This window comes from Lepidochelys olivacea, assembly GCF_965140295.1.
Source record: "Lepidochelys olivacea isolate rLepOli2 genome assembly, chromosome: 10".
Lineage (NCBI taxonomy): Eukaryota > Metazoa > Chordata > Testudines > Cheloniidae > Lepidochelys > Lepidochelys olivacea.
Genome location: NC_140420.1, coordinates 13,908,772 through 13,929,814, shown reverse-complemented (window position 1 = coordinate 13,929,814; position 21,043 = coordinate 13,908,772). Strand labels below are relative to the sequence as shown.

At 40.2% G+C, this 21,043-nt stretch overlaps 1 protein-coding gene across 3 annotated transcripts in view; it reads right to left on the bottom strand.

Annotated features, from left to right (window-relative positions):
- The window catches only part of PRKAR1B (protein kinase cAMP-dependent type I regulatory subunit beta), a 118,179-nt gene that overhangs the window by 29,250 nt on the left and 67,886 nt on the right, over nucleotides 1-21,043 (bottom strand). For all 3 annotated transcript variants that reach the window (XM_084640767.1, XM_084640766.1, XM_084640768.1), the window contains 2 exons: nucleotides 13,214-13,372; nucleotides 3,474-3,534 (listed from right to left, as the gene is read on the bottom strand). In XM_084640767.1, coding sequence (XP_084496893.1) covers nucleotides 3,474-3,534; nucleotides 13,214-13,372 — 220 coding nt within the window. The remainder of the gene's footprint in view (nucleotides 1-3,473; nucleotides 3,535-13,213; nucleotides 13,373-21,043) is intronic.

Below are 21,043 nucleotides of genomic sequence, written 5' to 3'. Positions count from 1 at the left end.
ACTATCTGTGTGATTTCTGATGCCCAAGATGAAGTGAATAATTTTAAAAGTTAGGTAGCAACAGACAGTTATATCTCCCTGGTTCCAGGGTCTGGTCTGTGCTGCCCCTGACCCGCAGTGTATTTGAGCAGACTCGGAGCTATCCTACGATACAAGCTGTGTATGAGCCCAGCTGCGAAAGGGCAGAGCAGAGCTCCACTCCCTCACTGTCTCTGATGAACCCCACAACATCAGAGTGGAAGTTAGTTCAGGAGCAAGTTCTGCTAGCTACACGGGTGAGAGTTCCTCCCTGCTGAGGGGATTCTCAGTTGGCTATTTACAGCCTGTTTTCTGAGGGTACAGACTTGCTAGCTTGGGCTCTGAAACCCCCATCCCCTCCCTAGGCTTCAAAGCCCAAGCTCCAGCCTGAGCCCAAATGTCTGCATGGCTGTTTTTAGCGCTGTGGTACAAGCCCCCTGAGCCTGAGTCTGTAGACCTAGGCTCGGAGACTCATTGTCACTTGCAGTGTAGGTGTATGCTTTGTGGTACAAAGGAGACAACGAGAGATGACAACCTGGTTCCAAGCATCTGATCAGTGTCCCATTAAAGCCAATGGAAAAACTCCCATTGCTATGAGGGCCTCAGGATCAGGCTGTTTTAGCATAGTTATGTTTAAGGTTGTAACCTAATTTCAGTAACCATTTTGGCCAATTAAAGTGCCCAAGGAATGCAGGAATGGATCTTTTATTTTCCAAGGGTGGCCTAAAAATGTTATATGTCTTCAAAGCAGAATTTGCTAGTAATCGTTAAAGTCCATGCAACAGGACTTCATTAATCCATACTAACGATGGGTGAACGGAGGTTTTAGTATGAATTACTGAATTACTTGAAGTCGAGAGTCACAACTGCTGATGTTAGGGCTTAATTTAGCCTATTCTTTATTGAACTCTACCCTGCTTTCTCCTGTTTTTCAAAAAGCTGTTTAGAAGCATCATGACAAAAGAAAAGTTTTGTTGCTGAAATTAGGCATATGAAAATAAACCTGTGGCAGAAATCAGAAGTATGTATTGGGTCTAACAAAACTATGTGGCAGTAAGTTCAGAGTTATTTGGTACATATAACTCTGAGCATTTTCTGGATTTTTTTTTCCTCATATGCACTTAAAAATAACGGTTTCAATTATTTTGTTCCATGATTACATACTAAGTTACTTTCCTATATCATTTATGACTTTTATTTTGCAAACATAGCCCATAAAAATATTGTAAATACAATCTTCAAAAAGTGTACTGCTTAATTAAAAATATGCATAAAACCCTTTTGTAAAGACTGGAAGAACTGGCTTTCTGATTTAAAAAAAAAGGAGTCAGTAATTAACAATGAAAAGAAAGAGTCACTTTAAACTTTTTCTTCAGTTGGCTTTATGAAAAATTCAAAGCTAACTGTAGCTCTAGTCACGAAGTCTCTCTCTTGTCTAAAGGGATTGTACCATTACAAATACATTAGTTAATGGTACTTGCAAATAAAAACTTTATAGAGGAATTTACATTAAGTAACTGTTTAAAGCTCTTTTAGTTCCAGAGGTAAATTTATACATGCAGATAAAGTAGATTATATGCAGATTTGTAATCTTCAAATTTTGCATATCAAATCTTGATTTCACATTTAAACAGCCTCAGAGGAAAGTTTTCAAAATATTAATGTTCTCATATTTTGAAATATACATTGAACCTGTGCATCATAATCTAAATAAGTCTGAATGCAATTTTTAAAACATTACTTCTAAAATGTCATAGTTGACTACTTAGAGAAAGTATTCAAACCCAGAAAAGTTATATTCAAAACATCAAATGTTTATATCAATAAATTACTGAGATCTGATTAGATTAAGGTGGGAAATGGGATTGATTTATCAGTACTGTATTGCTGAGATGTCTCAAATGACTATTGAGTTTGCCAGCTGTCATCTACTACTCAAACACAAAATATTCTTAGATATTTCAGCTAAATTCTCAATGCATCCACAGCACTACATATGCTGTATAATAACTTTCTGAAAATAAAGCCCAGATTTGAAGTCTTCATTCAGTCCTTACTGAGGAAAAACTCCTACAGCAAATAATAGTGCATTTTAAAGTGAATGAGCTGAAATCTATAGGTGTTTTGCTGAAGTGAGGACTGAGTATAAGATTACAGTGTCAACTTGCATGCTCAAGGGAGTTCATTTCTGAATAACTTCAATCTCTGAAATTACTTTTAAATGTCTCATTGCTGTAATTGTACTTCATTAGTGCAGGTGCAGAGATTTTTTTCCCTTAAACACTTCATATAATTTGGCATAATTTGCATTCCTAATTTATGAAGACTTAAATTAAGTAATGGAGAAGGCTCTTTTGCATTCTGCTGGAAAAGATGAGAACATAAATGAGTGATTTACCTGACATTAATCTAAGAATACAAGCGTAATTGCAAATTTCTCACGCCAGATCTTCTGAGAAGTTCAAGTACATTTTCACTAAGTATCTTTTTGTAGGCTCGTATCGAGCTAAAATGGTAGCAGAATATCATAAATAAGCAAACTTAAATTGTTTAAATAGAAACTATGAAGAGTTTTATTCAATTATATAGTATATTAATCTATATATTTTTTTAAAAATAGCCGAAGATAGACTTCAAGCGGGAATTTGATGCATTTCCCACAGAATCAGCATCTCCCTGTATCATCTAACACTGTCCTCCTTATTAGAAATTGTTCTCCTAATGGTGATTGATTGGTCAGGCATTAGGGGTTTGTTGTTTTTCCTACTGAAGGCCATCAAGAACATGTCCAAATTTCGTGGCTATCACATTAATCAAAGGGAAACAAAATCCATGGACAAGAAGCTAAACAGATGTTTTAAGAATGTAAGACCTGGGTTATAAAAGAACAGGACAAAAACAATCTAAGCCCATTTAGATCTGTGGTGTCAGTTTGTTTAGCCCACATAAATGCATATAAGAGGCTACAAGATCATTCCTGAAGGAAAAAAAAGTTTCTCACCTGTCAGCTGGAAAGATTTAACAGTACTTTATAACACATTCATATTATAAAAATCCCTCTTCAACTGCCCACTTGTGACACCACTGCTTAGAAAGGTTTCAGAGTAGCAGCCGCAAAAAGAAAAGGAGGACTTGTGGCACTAGTCTCCAAGGTACCACAAGTACTCCTTTTCTTTTCACTGCTTAGAAAGTTACTAGCAAAGGGCCTACTCAGATTTTCAAGGAAAGACTTCACCCACCTAATTCCTATTTCGTACATAGTAAGGGTGAGAAAAATGAGTCCTAGAGAGAAGAACCATTTGCATTTTTTTACATGCTTTTCTTTGGCTGGAGATGATACTGTGTGGTCTTCTGTTCAACCACTTGCCACTTTCATCATATCATCAAAGACCAAAATGTATTCAGACAACATGTGTGACAGAAAAATGAACACTGAAGTCCAAAGGGCAACTGACCTAAAATGGAGACCTTGCTCAGGAATTCTTCATACATCTTTCGCTTTCTCAGTGTGCTGCCCTGTTATTAAAAAGAGAGAGAGAAAAGGCAGAACATTACACAAAGTATTTTTGTGATTTGCTCCTCCAGCTGCTCTTTCTGATTTTTTTTTCCTTCTGAAACTTAAACACAGCCAGTATAAATAGCCAACGGCAAGATTTTCTTCATAAAATGTCTGGGTAAGCCATATCCTTGATAAGTAATGTCAGTAAGGATCAAATTCATCCCTCATATAACTCCACTGACTTGTGTGGAGTTACTGGACACCAAGGATGAATTTGGTCCCTTTTCAGCAATTAATTTAAAGCAGCTGCATTTCTCCATTAATTTTTAGATATTATTATGCATGAGGCCCACAAGTAGCGAGCTTACAATTAAAAAATGGGAGGAAACTATTACTAATTCAGTCTGATCTGCCCGCTCAGACACCCTTGGCTTCAACAGGGCTCACCAAGGGTTTATTATTAAGCATTATTTTAAGTTATTTTTATATATATATCTTTACAGCACCTTGTATAATGATGCCACAACCTAGTTAGGCCTTCTAGGTGCATATGGAATACAAATAAACAAAATTACTATTGTTATTATTGAAAAAAGTTATGATGATGTAGTATTTTATCTGGTTATAAGCAGCCATCATAAAGAGTTTTCAGAACATCAGAAAAGGATTCAGTTATGTTCCTAGACTTTTCAAATACAAGATGCACTGCACCCAGATTACTCTTTGCATAAGAAAAGGTGTCCTGCCCTACATAACTTTCCCAGCAGTTTTACCCACACATTAATAATCTCACCCCTTCTCCCTGTATTGTATAGTCATAGGTGATCTAAAAGAACAAGTCCCATCCCTGGTAACAAAGAGCAAGCTATAGAAAAAGGTTGTTCTTGCCATCATTCAAAATTTGCTTGCTTTACAATTATTCACCATGCAGAGCTGTATAAGAATCAAGCCCATTTTCCAGCTGTGTGAAAGATCTTGGTAGAAGGTGCACCTGCTAGCCAGAGCTGTGAAGACAGAGCCCAGTGCAGGGAGGACATGCTAATCTTTTGAGGAATGTGGAAACCCAGGCCACATTTACTCACACCATGGGTGGATAAGCCATAAATAAATATTAGTGTTTGCTATAGAAAATGCCACTTGTCTTGTCCTCCCATAAGGGGAGAGTGTTGATGGGTGCTGGGAAGAGAGAAGAAAAGGGCAGTATAATAATCTCCACTGTCAAAGCATCCAGTAAGGGTGAAAATATAAAACTGGGACAAAACTGTGGAAAGAACAGAGCCAGATACTTCTGTTCAGTTATACAACTAAGAACTAAACTTCTCTCCTCCGATACCCACCCATAGGTCTGATCCAAAACTCACTGAAATCAAGGAGAGTCTTTCTAGTGATTTCAACGGGGTTTGGATCTGGCACCAGAATAACAGCACCAGCAGCTACTGCCACCTTCTCTCTACTGCTACACCAGCTCTGCACTGGGACAGAAGCATCAGCACCAGCAGTAACTGCTAATTATGCTCCTTCTGGGTCCACTGTGCATCAGGGCAGCAGTCATTGTCATTTTTGCTCCTCTCCTAGGCTCCTTCTGTACTGGAGTAGAACCATCAGACCAGCACTGGCTGCCACATTCTACCAGGTGCCTTTGCACCACAGCAGAAGCAGCAGCCATCTCCCATCCTTCACAATTGTATAGCCCCCTGATGATCCTTTGTCTCCCAGGATCTCCATGCTGAGATAGCAATGGTAACCTTCACCTGACCTCTCCATCTGACTAACCATGTTCTCTACCTCGGAGGCCCCCGGAGCATTGGAAATGCCAAGAGTAAAAGCATAAAACTTCAAATGGAGGAGTTTCTGCAAACCTCGCCAAATCCTGACAGCTCACTGTGAGACAATGAATGGAAAACTGGACCTTGTGTACTCCCTGCTCTCCTCCCTGCAATCCAGAGTGGAAACCAGACCAGCAAAATTGACAGCTGTGGAAAACCAGATTGGTGGTTTAGATCGATGGGCCAGGGCATGTAGAGACAGATGTGGAAAATGCTTTTAAAATTACTGCGGACACAGATGAATTTTAAGAAGCAGTAATCAGAAGCCATGAAAGGCTGCCTGACCACAGCCTGGAGTATTTACAGAACTAGACAAGAGACAAAAAGGTAAGAAATCTAGACATCCCGGCTGGCACTGAGGGCAAAGAGGCCATCAGTTTCTTTAAGAAACATGTGTGTAAACTCTTGATTCTGTAAGACTATAACAATGTCAATGCAGTTCTATAAAATTCTCAGACAAAACTAGCCTGATTGGAATATTGTAGGTGTGGAGAACTAAATGGAAGTTTATTATTAATTATTACTTATTATTACTTATTAATTATTATTATTATAGCATCTAGAGACCAGAATCAAGACTGAGATTCTATTTGTACTAGGTCATGTATAGAAACATGGTGAGAGACAGTCCATACAGGCCAAAGATCCTATGGTCTAAATAGATAAAACAGACAAAAGGGAGGAGAAAAAAGAGAGGAAAATGGACTTGCCCAAGGTTACACAGAGCCAGTGGCAGAGCTAGGATTGGAGTCCAGTTTTCCTGACTCCCACTATACCAGGGAGGCAGTTCCTCAAAAGAAAAGGAACAATGCATTCTAGCAACAAAAAGCCCTACTGATTTCCCTAGACCTAAAACAAAGGAACAAAATTGGTGGAAATGAAAAGGAGTAAGGCTAGCTGCCACATATTAAAAAGCCTGCATCCAGTCTACACGCAGCTTAAGAGATCCGTATTATCAGGCAGGTGCACCCCTGCGTCACACCTATTAAATATGGTTTCAATTTTTTTCTAGTGTGGAGAGGGCCGAGTTCATGTGTTTGGGAAAGAAACCTTTAAAGTATGAACTAAATGTGCCTGAGTCTGCAGCCATCCTGGATCAATAGCTCTGAGATGTAGGAATTGCTTCTATTAATCTCAGTGAGGTATTAATGCTGAAACTGGATGCCATTTCATGGTGCCTGGAAAAACATAACTCTGCTTGAGTGCTGGAGAGAGTATGCTGAGCTGTGGGAGTTGTGATGCAGGGCTGCTTCTAGGGGTGGGCGAGCAAAGGCTGTCACCCTGGGCACCACCTTTGGGTGCCAGATCACTGTGCCGCTCAGCTTTTTGTTATTGTTGTTGTTGTTGTAGTTACTCTGCTGTGATTGGCTGGCCATTTTTGCTCCGCTGATTGGGGTTGCTCTGCTTTTTGTTTTTATTTTTGATCTGCCATTTGGGCATGAGAGTGGGGAGGAGCCAAAAACGTTTTCCACCCTGGCTGGTAAAACAGCTAGGGCTGCTCCCATTGCTATGATGTCCAAGAGCCAGTACATCCCCCTGTCCTGTCCCCCCACACTGTCCATCAGGAAAGCAGGGCAAAGCAATGCCCTCACATGGAAGTCTTGAGTTCTTCAGACAATGCTACTTGGCCGTCAGGTCTTGCACTCTGTCCAATTACAGAAGAAAAGATTTTCTGCTTCCTCTCACCACTTCCAAAGCACTTGCCCAGGCATGGGCATAAAACTTAGTTCAGAATGTTTTGTTGTTACTTTAGGATGTCTTTCTGTGTTTTGACTGCCTCCTAGGTGGAGCACAGGGATACTTTAGAGAAAACATTACTACAGTATTTTTACAACACAAACACATGGTTATTTGTTCTGGTATTCAGATCAGTATTGCTGACCTTTATACCACATGGAAACAGGCAGAGAGAGAATTTTTGATTTCCTACTTCTCTGCCTCCCTTAATTCCCATCTCCAGCCTTCTCCACACATTCTTCCATTTGTTTTGTGCCATCTCATCTGCTTTTTATAACTTGTCCATTTAGTACAGTAGCCTGCCCTAGGTACTGGCCACAGTTTGACTGGGGATAGGAGGGTGGTAGAATTACAAAACCAGTGGATGAAGAAAAGTGTCATGGGTAATATATCTGGATTTTAAGAAAGCACTGGAGCGTCCCATAAAACATTACTGACAGAGTTGATGTAAATCAGACAGAATATGAACACTATCATAATCCTTTGCACTACCGTAACCTTTCCATTAGTTTCCTGTCGACTTGAGAATCAGAGAGGTGCCAAGTGGAATGTTGCAGGGATCTGTGTTAGGCCTGCTCTTATATAAGCTCCTCATTAATGATCTAGGAAATCTATCTAGCCAATAACACACTAATGAAATCTGCAGGTTGGGAAACATTGTGAAAACCTGGCAGAATGGGGAAATACCACCAAGGGGCCTAGAGAGATTTGAAACGGGGTAGAAAAAAACAAAATGAGATTCAGTTTGGAAAATACAGCTAAGAGATCTAGGGAAAGCAATCCAAGGCACAAATATTCAATGGGACAGAGAAACCTGGAAAGTAGTAATGCTGAAAGAGATTTATGGTCAGTCAGACGTGAGTTCGCAATGTGATGCTGCAGCAGAAACAAGTCCAATACAATTTTGATCTGTATATGCAAAGGCATCCTACCACAGAACAGAGAGATAATAGTCTTAACATATATGGTTTTGGTGTAACTACACCTAGAATGTTGTGATCTGTCTGGGTCCCTCCTTACCAGAAAGACATAGACAAATTGTAAGGAATTCAGGGAAGAATTAACTGAAACATTTAGAAATGGCTTGTGAGGAAATATTAACAGTTTAAATATGTGTCGTTTAGCTGATCAACAAATAAGAGGGTTTTAAGGAGAGGAAAGGAAAATGATCTACACATATCTAAAGGATGTAAACTCCAAGGAGGGACAGAAACTACAATGTAGGGTACAAGGAGGCATAATTAGGAGTAATGGGAGGAAGTTAAGAAAGGAGTAATTTAAGATGAATATCAGTAAAATCTTCCTGACTGTGAGATTTATTAGCCCATGGAAAAGTTTCCCAAAGGAAGTAGGGAAAGTCTCATTGTTTGGGACACTTAAAACTGGGATAGATAAAAACACTAGTAAATGTACTTTAGGGAACAATTCTACACTGATAGGGACCTTGACAAGCTGATCCGATGATGATGGTCTTTGCCATCTCTGGATTAATACCTAACTCTTTCTCCCCTCCACCTCCTTCTGCTTCTTTCCACCCACCCTCTTAGTCTCCTCTCCCTCCTTCTCTGAAGCAGAATCCTCATTCACAAGCTCATACTTAAAAGATTACTATTCCCATTTACAAGGAAGAATCTTTAATATGGAGAGGGCAGTGTCTCCCTTTAAATTCTAAGCTACAGTTTTCCTCTTGGTGTCAGTCAGTAGAAGCAAGACCAGATCAGTTCACCAACTCCATCCCAAAAAGGGGTTCAAAGCCCTTCAGTTTAGAGGAGCTCAAGACTTAGCAGGCTTCCAACTTAGTTTAAGCAGCACACAGCTTGGCAAAAACAAATGCCATAAACTCAGAGATTGTAAACAGGTCCCATGGGGGCAGGGCTGGTCATTTTTCTGTATACATTAAGGTAGCCAGGGCATCTGGTGCCCCCAAACAGGTACTCAAATTGCCCCTTTCTCCTCTATTTTCTCTCTTCCCACTCCAATCTCTCTCTTTCTTTCCCTTCTGCTCGCCTCTTTGCTTTCCTTCTCCAGCTCTTTTTATTTATTTATTTGCAGAAGTACAGCTGGGCTGGCTGGAGTTGATTGGGTATTTCCTAAAAAGCCCCACCTTGAATGACAAGCCAAACAAATGGCTACCGAATGGTAGAACAAGGCTCAAGTTTCAAATAAAAGGGTTATGCTGGCAGGTATGCAGCTGGCAGGAGGTGCTGGAATGGCGACCATTCCACCTCAGTTTTAATCCCTATGTAAAACTGATATTGAATTATGCTTAAAATGTACATTCTTAAAGGAGCACAAAAAAAGTCACTGAAACAATGCATACTAACTGCGAAAACAAAGTACGCCATAAGATCCTACTGCTATATTGCACAGATGTTAAATGGAATGCAGGCTTTGGATTTGGTTTATGTTTTGGCCACCATGTACACTGTACAAAAATGTGCAGTTGATGTGACTTAATTTTTCTGAGTGGTAAAAGAAACAGTGTTCTCAGATCCAAAGCAGTATGAAGCATTGCTGGTAAAACAAGGTCAGAACAATATAAATTAAGTCAGACATTACAGTAGGGATGGACTAACCTTGATTGATCATTAGTTGTGTCCCAAGAGTATAGCCTGTGGCTATAAATAACTAGCTGTGAATAAATTGAGGCTGGAAATTAGAAGAAGGCTTCTAACCATCAGAGGGGTGAGGTCCTGGAACAGCCTCCCAATAGGAGTGTTGGGAGCAAAAAACCTACCCAGTTTTAAAATGGTGCTTGATAAATTTATCAATGGGATTATATGATGGGGTTGCCTGCAATCCCTGATGATCCAAGACATACCTTCCAATCCTACGTGACTCACTGTGTGTAAGCAGGGCTGGCTTGTCATGCCACAGACAGAATCCAGTGACTGCAGGACAAAGGGGCTGATGGGGTTTGAGACATTCAGATCAGAGGTGAGAAGGTCACAATTGGCAAGATGGCTCATGTGGATTACTTTAGTGATGCTGTGGCTGACTAGCCCCAAGTTTGTGTGTCCAGCCTGTAACTCCTCCCCTATAATAGCCAGGTCAAGTGAGTTGGAGGGTGGGTAAATTACTCTCTGAAAAGAGAAATTATAACACATTTTTAACAGATTAAAGTGTGTTATATCCTCAGCCTGAGGGCTGACTTGGCTGGGGGATGGACTTGATGTTTTAGTATAGGAGCACTATTAGAAAATGGACATTTGTCCCCTTTTATCCTTGTATATGAGGCATTCTCTGTATGCAACCTTGGGGGGCTCCCTATCTCCAAAGATTTTCAATCCAAATGGCAAGGAAGACAGCAGCAACATTTTAGCAACTTAAACTGCATGACAATCCCAAGCCATAGATTCCTTAGTACCCACATTCAGGAAGATATAAACATGAAAACAAAGACACCCACAAACGTTACATAGGTAAGGCAAGCAACATACAGCACAGATAACTTTCCTAGACAGAGGAAACAAGGTTAGAGAACTGGGTGGCGTGCTCAGGAAGAACATTTGGGGAAGGTGGGGGGAAATGGGGGAAGAGTTGACTGGTTTAGAAGAACTTTTTTTACCCTCATAGAATTTCAAAGTTATAATGCTTTGTGAAAGACTGCAATGAATGCCAAGCAGTTTCTTTACACATCTCAACTGAAGAAACTGACCCGAGGCTTGCTATCATCACAGCTGGTTGAGTGAGTTTAAATATGATCCTCAAGCACTAAGCTACCTAGGAAGGGACGATGAAATATGCAGAAATACATCTGTTTTAACATGGTTCTTTCAAGACAGGCTGAAGCAACAAATGGATGGCAAATGAAATCAAAAGCTAGATGGACTGTGTGCATCAGACTTTAGTCCGCTCCAAGAAAAAAAAAAAGTTAAATTATGGATACAGTAAATCTAAAAGCATCATTGAGATGCTTAAGTGGATAAAAAAAATGGCAATGAGCAGAAATAACGGCTAGAAGAACAGACAATATGTGGGACATCTAAAATAGTAAGGAACTCTCTGGCGCAGGGCAGTAGACATTCCATTTTTAATGGCACCAACTGCACCACTTTTTAAAAAAACAACAACCCTGAAATGTAAAAACAACAAAGTGCTCAGACACAAAATCATCTTGCTATGAACCTACGGACTGAAAGCAGCAAGGGAGTCTAAATGCAATTTAAAGGCAGTTTTCTGTATATTACTATCAGCTAGATGCTCATGATAGTCAAGCTATATCTATGTTTAGCATTCTTGCACCCAGCATTAAAGGGGTAGTCTCCTCTGCTGCAGGTTATACGTCTTTTAAGCAAGATTCCTTCTGGCACCAGAAATGCCCACCCAGCTTTTGAAGATAGTTATCAAATGGAGATGAGCATCTGACCCCTAACTGAGTGATCAAACCTGAACGGTTCACAAGCTTGAATGTGATTAGTTATTGCTATTTTCATCAAGTTTGAGACCAAAGGGGCCTCAAAAGCAGAGATGATTGTGAAACTTTCCTCTCTATTCTTGAGTAACTGCATTAGATAGATTAAAGTAAGAACCAAAAAGCCTTTCTTAAAAAGCCAGAGAACACATCAGTTATGCTGTTTATTTCTCTTTTGTACTTTTGAATCGTATTTGCACCAAGCAGATTCATCTCAAGCAGTATTCTAGATACCCGTCTTGATTGCCTTTGTCAGGTACTAGTGGACAAGTTATGTTCTCCATCCCTATGAGTTAAAAAGAAGGTTTTAAAGAAATGTCTTACTGAAGGTCAACTAATGCTTCTCCTGTACCAAGCAGCTTTCAAATAGTACTCATCCTGTTCATCCACAGAACTGATACAGGCATTACTAGCTGCTTGTCACTGCACCTGAATCCTGTCCTGGAGGGGCCGCCCCCATCTCTAAGGATGGAAGAATAATTTCATCTACTTCTCCAATGAATCTTTAGCTCCTCTACTGAGAGTGCCAGTTGTGATGGTGATTTTTGTGATGTGGACACCAGTCCATGAAGAACTAGGCATATACTCACTTCACTCAGGCACCCACCAGTCATCAAATAGCATAAATGTTAGGTCACTGCTGAACTCAGTTGGATGTGAACTAGTGACCCTGGCACTGAAAGCCATTGTATCCCTTTGCTAAACTCTTAAGCTACCCAGTAATTCCATTTGTACTGTATATATTTTTAATACACATTATTTTCTTACCAAGAAAGCATAGTAACATTTGCTCCAGGCCACAATGAAATAATGTAACCAATGACGAACAGTTCCTATCAAGAAAGATGCTTTAAAAACATTATTCAAGTATAAACTATCTGCAGGAAGGGAATATTTTGTGGAGGAGAAAAGAGTTTGTACATTCACATCAGAAAAACAAATAATTGTGGTGAAACTAAGACATTGCTTTAGTTAAGCGTGTGTCAAAGTTTCCATTATAAATCCACGACTCAAGGTCTAACGACAAATCAACAGCCTAACACATGCTGCAGGTGGCCAGCTTCTATGACAGGCTTCTCTAAAAAGACGTGGGGGGTGGAAAGGAATCTTTTCCTGAAGTCACAGAGTGTTAGCAGCTTTCTGCAGCTGCTACTGCAGTTTTAGGGTCGTGCAGTCTTATTTATTTATATTGGGCCATGTACATACATGACGCTTGGTTGACAAACAAGGATGCGGGGTGCAGGGGTTTCATATCCTGGACCTGCTGAAGTCAATGGGAGTTTTCCCACTGACTGCAATGGAGCTCCTGCCAAGAAGAGCTAACAGTGTAAATTAGAATGAAGACAACACAAAGTAACAAGCATGGGGTGGTGCTGAGGGAGGATAGAACGGGGTTGACAACGAGATGATGATATGTGGTAGCTTAGGGGAGTAATGTGGACCTCTTGAGGGTTTCACAGTTTTAAATAATTACTGATGTATTATATGATAGGGGCAGTACTCAGGGGTTCCTGGCACACAGCCCCATGCTCATTCCTGGCACACAGACCCACAGTTTTATTTTAATGTGCACTTGTTTGTTTTAGAGCCTTAAACTGCAGAGGTTTTAGCACTGATATAATTTGAATATAAAATATAAATGTGGTGCACATGTATGGCACTGCATAAAACGTTTAGTAATACCAGTAATGTGAATAAGTCATAACATTTAAAACTCACCATTAAAATGCGTCTGTAGCTGTCCCTGTCGATGCCCCAAAGTTTGAGGTCTGTCTTGGCCTTGACAGTGGCAGCTCTTGGTGTTCCATAGATCAATGCAAGCTCCCCAAAGCTGCCTCCTTCTCCAATGCTGGTAACCCATTCTCCATTTACATAAACCTACAAAAGGAAGAGGGAAAAATAATCGGGAGACTTATCGGTGCTTTTTCCTTCTACTTCCAGTTACCTAAAAGCCCATTAATAATTTCCTATCTAGCTAAGTTGGATAGTGCTGGGAGGCACAGAAAGAAAACAATAGCCTAACAGTTTCTTCGCTCAGTTACAAAAGAGGGTGACAACCTGCTTTGTGGACAGAATTTCAAGTCTTCTTGCTTCAGCACAATAATTGTATTTAGTCTCTGAGTTTTCAGCTCCTGTGGTTAACTGGCATCAAGTTTTCCTTCCTGTGTTCAGCACTCAGAGAATCGACAAGCAGAACTGTCACAACTTTGGCTTTTTATTAACACTGTCAAACTTGAAAGAAAGGAGATTTGTTAAAAACTGTAATGAGATTTTTCGGAAAGCACCATAGCTGTGAACTGAAAAACAGAACAAAACAAGGAAAACACCTTCTGTAAGGGGAGATTTTTCTTTTATAAGCTTATTCTCTTCATCAGTTATCCAAGGATAGCTTTCAAAGTCTCCCGTTGACTTAGTGGGTTACTGAATACTTTGGATTTGATAGCATGTAAATAGAACTATCCTTTTCCTTCCACTCATGTACCAGCTCTACGGTTCTCCAGGACCCATAATTAATTTATTAAACTACCACTATGATCCTGCTTACACTGATGAAATGGATCAGATCCAAAGCTATTTTAGATCAGAAAATGTTATTAATTGATGTAGTTATCACACAACATTTTTACTGGGTGAAATACAACCCAGTACGGAGGGCCTATCCAAGTTTCTCTGCATCATGTAAGTCCTTCACTTGAGTAGACGGGTGTGAGCAGGGTCCCTACACTAGGGTGAATTCCTCCTGCTATCCATGGACAGTATAGCTTCTGAGGCATTAAATTGCATTCAGAGAATGTGACGGATTGTGTATTTTGCAGCATGCATGTAATTTTATCACTCTAAACTGACACCAGGGACACCTTTTTTAGGCTATTAATGTGTTAAGGAGTTTACAGAACAGCAGACACTGCATGCACATATGAAGTGCAGAATATATCCTAATGTATTGTGGGGCAGTAACAATAGAAATCAGTGAGACTGAACATTAGCTCTGTAACAGCTCTATAAAGAAAAATGTAATAAAAGAAACATGATTATTCTCTACACAAACAGGAAAAAAACAAAAAGAAAACCAAAATAATTTTGCATAACCTGTTACAAATAATGGATTCATGCATTTTTTTAAATATAAATTAGGACCCTCTATTACTTAGGAATGAAAAAAATAAGGCATCTAATATGGGGCAAAATATACGTATATTTGGTCTTTTCCCAAAAATAAAAACAAATTTCAGTATATTTTGTGTGTGTGTATATCTATCTATCTATCTTCCGGGTTATGCTGAAAAGATGTCCCTTGCGTTACAGCCCAAATCAGTCTCAGTTTGTTTTGCCCAATACTCATTCAAGCCCTGATCCAGCTCCCATTGAAGCCTTTCCACTGACTTCAACAGGAATTAGAACAAGCCTTCAAGGCATGGGGCAGCTTAACTGATCAGAGACTTTGTATGAATGTAAAGGACTGCGTGGGTTTCTATTAGCCCTAATGCTGAACTATAGCTGAAGAGCCAGTGTTGTGGGTCTCTGTATTCCTGGAGCATCCTGGAGATCAAGGAATAGAAGCAAAAGGTAAAAAATAAACCAAAGTAGGCAGGCAGTAACCAAGCCATGAATGCAAGCCAGGAAGGTCATTTGTAGCTGAATTTCTTCATTACTACGGGTGACTGTCACATTAAATAATAGCAGGGTTTCTTTTGATCTATGACACAGGCTTTGAAAGGAAAACCAAATGGAATGTTGGGTCAATCGTTAATTCTTCTCATGATGAGAAACTTACACACAAAAGAGTTTTTAAAAGTCCGAAGTCTGGTTGAAGTGTGAATCCTGGAACTGCCGCATGTCAAAAGCAGGGAAGGTGGACAAATAAAATGAGGGGCCTAAAGTTTGGTAACCGAATGAGAGTAAATCTTAAAAAAGAAAAAATAACCCCACCTTCCATATTTAAACATTGCAAAATTGGCCAGATGCATTTCTCTTAGAGATGGTGAGTAGGTGTCTTCTTATTGTGAAGCATCAGGAATAGACAACCAGCAGAAGTAGACACTGCACTACACACACCCATCGGACTGCTCCAATCAGGCAACTCATGTCCCCAGTGAGGGTCTGATCCAAAGGTAAAATCCACTGAATGAGCTTTGAGTTAGGCCCTGAATGCCAGCTGATCTCTCATCCTGAATTTACACTCAGGACAGAAAGTAGTTTTTGTATACGGTGTCTTGCTGTCGAGCTGAATTTCTGTTATTGCGTAAAAGTGTGGTAAGATGACTTGCTACCATGATGGGTGTTTCTTTAGGATGGACATGACAGCATCTGAACTATAAATGGGAAATGTGCTCACTCACATTTTAAAACTGTAACATGGAAATCCTTGTTAAGTCAATAAGTGGCCCATGACTGCAAACCAAAGGGGGAAATTAATCTGGTGAAACTCAAAGCAAAGTGAGTGAAGTACTGACATTTACAATAGTTGCACTGCAATAAAAAAGGCTGAAGTTAATCCACTCCAAGCCATCTTTAATTTTACTATCCCATTTGACTAGACTCCACAAAACACGTTTGACATATGGTTTGTAAACAGTTGATGAAAATGGTCAAACCCCACTAAGTGTGTCAGGTTTAAAGCATTCTGAACTGAAACCAAATCTTGATCCGATGACATGATCCCTGGGCCCAGCACTCTCTTCCCCAATAAAAACACCATTTTCCAATTTCAAGCTCCTGAAGACAAAACAACACAAGAACAACTATTGTACTTTAAGAGGAAAGCCATTGTACTACACCCTCCAGAATGCACCCTAAGTCAACAATAAACTTTTGTCCTCATGATGATGATAAAGTGCACTGATGATATATTATACTGTCATTCTGTCCTTTAGCTGAAAGTTCAACCCCACTAAGATTCCTTTTAAGGTGGAGTTAAAAAAAAAAAGGGGGGAAAGGAAAGGTGAAGATGAGGCTATTTTGGGAAAGAGAGATGTGTTGCATGGCAGCAGCTCGGTAGATCCCCTTTCCTTCCAAAAAATTACTGGTCACAGGATCTGCCTTATACATTTTATGTATTTATGAACCCTCACCAATGTAGAGAGCACACAATCAAAACATTCCGAGTTGTTACTTGAACAGCTGACCCAGCCGCACAGTAGTGGGATCTTTTTACTTTCATGTAGCCGTAAAGGAATGCATAGCTGCAGATGCCCAAATATGAAGGGCAATCATGCTGCCAGAGCCTGCTACTTTCTGGAGATCAAAGGCATTCTAGATTTCTATTGTTTTTCATCTCTGTTGGTATGAACACTGCAATTTTTGTTAGCAAGAAAAATTACCCAAGTGGGCTCACTTTATATTTTTTTTATAGAAGGTTAGCGGGAAGAATTTTGTGTGATATTGTACTCTTCAATTCCTTTCCTCACAGGCTGTGATATACATTAGGCACTACATGTGAGAGAAAATCGAAGTGACTCACACAAGGCTCAGTGGTCTAGGAGCAAATCTTAGTTTCGTTCATCTTGTGGTTATTTATAAAAATAGGATTTAATCTTTCCAATAATAGTAACTCCCCGATTTGCTTGGGAAGTGGGATATGAAGGTATATTCAGACCTAATGAATGTACTTCTGCTTTTCAGTCCTCAATTTTATATTGTTGATTTCTTATTAACCATTTGCATTTCTTGCTGCCCCTCTGCCCTATGGAGGCAATCTCACTCATTTAATACGTTTGTTTATTGAAATTATCCTGGTATTGCAACTTTCAGCATCCCCATTATGTTATGCAATAACTTCAGCCCTGTGTCTTGTCTGGAGAAAGTAGGTCCAAGTATTTCTGTTCCCAAAATAGAAATGAGGCTCATTTCTTCTTGGAAATGTAAATGAGTCTTAAACATGAAGTTTTTATACATGTAGGTGACTTTTTCACATGATACTAGTAGTTTTTCTTTTTTATCAAAATTTGGGACCATCTTAAAAATCCTCAAAAACTCAAAGTGGCGTCTTGAAAATTGTAACTCATAGCATGTACTTATTAGATTTTTAAAAATCATCCATTAGAAAATACAAAGATGTGAAACATGGGCAATGCTAATGATGGAGGAATTCTAGTTGCCGTGGATACATTTAATTAAATACACAGAGAAAAAGGGTGGGGAGGTTCTTCAGGAAAAGCAATGCCATTAGATCTCATTGACCAATAGGTTAGTATTAAGTCTAACTCGCTCTTAAAAATCCAGCAATATTCATAGACCAGCTGCTGTGTAACTTTTGTTTGTTTCACTTTGTTTTATCTTTATATTTCTACATACAAGGGTGGCTGTGGCCTTTGTAAACTTGCCAATTTTACCCAAGATGTACAGATAAGATTACCTCAGTGTCCACAATATGTCTTTGTACTTGTCTATTATATAATGCTGTAGGAAATACCCTGAATATGATAAATATTCAAGTTATTTAAGCACAAATGCTATTTAGTTATTTGGACAACTGGCAAGTTTTTATTCGGTTTTTCACCATAGTGCATTTGGCTGTTGTTTTACAAGAAGAAAACACCTGAAAATGATTGCAAAAAGAGTTACAACCCTATTAAATACAAGAGTGATCACTTTAGATAAGCGATTACCAACAGGAGAGTGGGTTTGTCGGGGGGGGGGGTGGGAGAAAACCTGGATTTGTACTGGAAATGGCCCACCTTGATTATCATACACATTGTAAGGAGAGTGATCACTTTAGATAAGCTATTACCAGCAGGAGAGTAGGGTGGGAGGAGAGAAAACCTTTTGTAGTGATAAACACCCATTTTTTCATGGTTTGTGTGTATAAAAACATTTCTGTATTTTCCACAGTATGCACCCGATGAAGTGAGCTGTAGCTCACAAAAGCTTCTGCTCAAATAAATTGGTTAGTCTCTAAGGTGCCACAAGTACTCCTTTTCTCAATAGGAAGTTGTTATTTTAAAAAATATATTTTAAAAGGGTAGTTGATGGTGGTTTTTAAGCAAAATGTGAGGTTATAAGATAAAAATAATAAACAGGAGGACAGTTTTATATTTAAAAATATGGATTAGAGATTTCTGCAAGAAACACATATTTTAGCAGGTACTTTCAACATCTTTACTGGAAACCATAATATAAGCCTCACTAGATGCATTTTTGGCATACATCCACATTTTTCCAAGTAGTAGAGCTTCCAGTAGACAGCTGACCCCTGAGACTTAAAGCCTCAAGCCATAATCTAGCTAGCAGAAAGTTATTCCTCATACAGGGCTAGACCATGAGTTAACAATCTTCCCTGAGATAGTGGCAATATGTGCTACCCCTGGAGCAGCCCAATAGGGAGATTCTGACTATGATCTGTTAAGTCACAATCTCTCTCCCAGTCTCCCTGCTGCTCTGGTTGAGGGAGTACACTGTGCCAGGTTTGTACCTGGTACAGATATGCCGCCTCGTGCACTAGAGGCAAAGCCAAGGCTCCATCCTTTTGTGTTTCCCCTCCTGCATTGTGAGTGACACTACAGGTAGTTGGTGCATGGTAGCAGTGGTGCCTTCTACCCCCTTTACTATCTTGTGTGGACATACAAGCCAGGCCACAATCTGGCTCACAGTAAATTATCTTGAAATAATGATCCATTGTAGGACACCGGTGCTGTATAGGCTCTTGTGACTGTTCTATTATTTGACCAACACGGTGATTTCTCTTAAGTCCAGGTAGCAGGGCTACAAGCACTTATTTAGATGTCCATTTTTATTACATTAACACTGCTAGTAGTACACTTGTAAGTCATCATCACTGCCAAAGGGAAGATAATACAAAGACTCACGTACTAGAAAAGAAAGTTTCTCCTCTGACAATCCCTTTGGCCCACTGCTCCTGTCAAGCCGGGTAAAGTACCTGTAAACTGTGTGGTGTTGCATTTGATTTTATTCTGTCACCCACAGTGACCATAGACAGAAAAGTTACGGATTTATAATATTAAGTTATTTGTATTTAATGTTTCTCATTTATCCTCCCGCATATGTAGAGATGGTCAGACATAGTGTTAGACTGTCCTTTTATTTTGTTCTTCATAGATTTGCAAAATTATCCATCAGGCGATTCATCATAACTCTTGTACTTACTAATTGGAGTACATATTTCTATAACTCTAATGATATACTGCCTGTGATCTAAAGAGTTTCTTCCTCAAAAACCTGCATGACATTTTTGCAGGTACCATCTGGAATTTTTAATGATGGCAATTGCCAGTACCATTACCTTGCATCTTTGCATTTGTACAGAAACTCAGGTTCCATGCCAGCCACTGACATTCTCAGAATATATTGCTCCATGGATCCACCATCTTGGGGTCATGCACTTGTCTGTGCTGTGCAGACCACAGGAACACTGAAAGCTGTAGCCCAACACTACTCACATCCCAGGGCTTCCACTCCCCCCAGTTTCCTGCTCTCCTCACTGTGCCTGGAGAGTGACTGTAGAATTTCACACTGCCACCCTCTTCTGCTCTCCCTTCCTGGCTTTATAAAAGCCCTGCCTACTCCTGCCAAGGTGGGTTCCATCTTCAATTAGTGCTTGTCCTCCAGCCTATCAGGTTAATTAGCCCATCCAGTACTTCAAAGGTGGTGTGGGTCAATACCCCATCATATACTCTCCCCCTCAAGATTGCAATCCTCCAGGGTATGGATGCCAAAGCGGGGCTCACAGGTCATCCCACTCCTGCTCTAGTTCACTCGCTAAGAGAAGCAGTTTGCCCTTCTGCTGGTTCTTTTCCCTCTGGAACTGTAGGTCTTGTACAGCTACTTGTAAAGTCTGCTCCATGGCTATCAATTTCTCTTGTAGCCCCTTCTCTTGCTCTGCAGACACCTTCAAAACCCTCTCCCTCAGCATCTGAGTTCCCACTGTATACTGACTGGTCTCACTGTCCACCTCACCTCCTTCAGGTGGGTCTTTGCAGGTGCTTTTCTCTCCTCCAGTTCTTTCTCACCCTCTATCATCACTGCCCCTTCAGCTTTCTCTATGACGGTTGTACAGGCTGCTGTCTACTAACCCTTTCTTCCAGCCCTTAGTCAGGACCCAGCCCTTCCCTCGGCCTTGGTTCTGCTCTTTGTGAGGGCAACGCCCTAATTCCACAAAGGAAAAACAGGCAGCAGCCCTTTTCTTCTCTCTCAACAGGTGGGATGGCTCAGGGCTTTCCTGTCTTCCTGCCTTCAGGGTAGGGCTTCTCGTCTCCATCCCCGGAGGCACATTCACTTTTAATGTATCTCTTCTGACCACACACATATAGCACTGCCTTGGCTGGGCTTCTGACCTCCTGGCTCGGAACCTCTTTTCCATTCTCCGCCCCTTTGGCCCCTGCTCGCTTCCTGGAGAATCTTAAGTAAATATTGCTGCTGTTCAGCTAACTTTGCCAAATAACCCTGTAGGTATATTTGTGCCTCCCAGTCTCCACTGGTTCTCCAGAGCCTGCGTAAAGAGGGCTCAGATCAGGGATGCTGGAACAGTTTGCATAGTGGGGGGTGCTGAGAGCCATCGAACCAAACCATAAACCCTGTATATGATGGAAACCA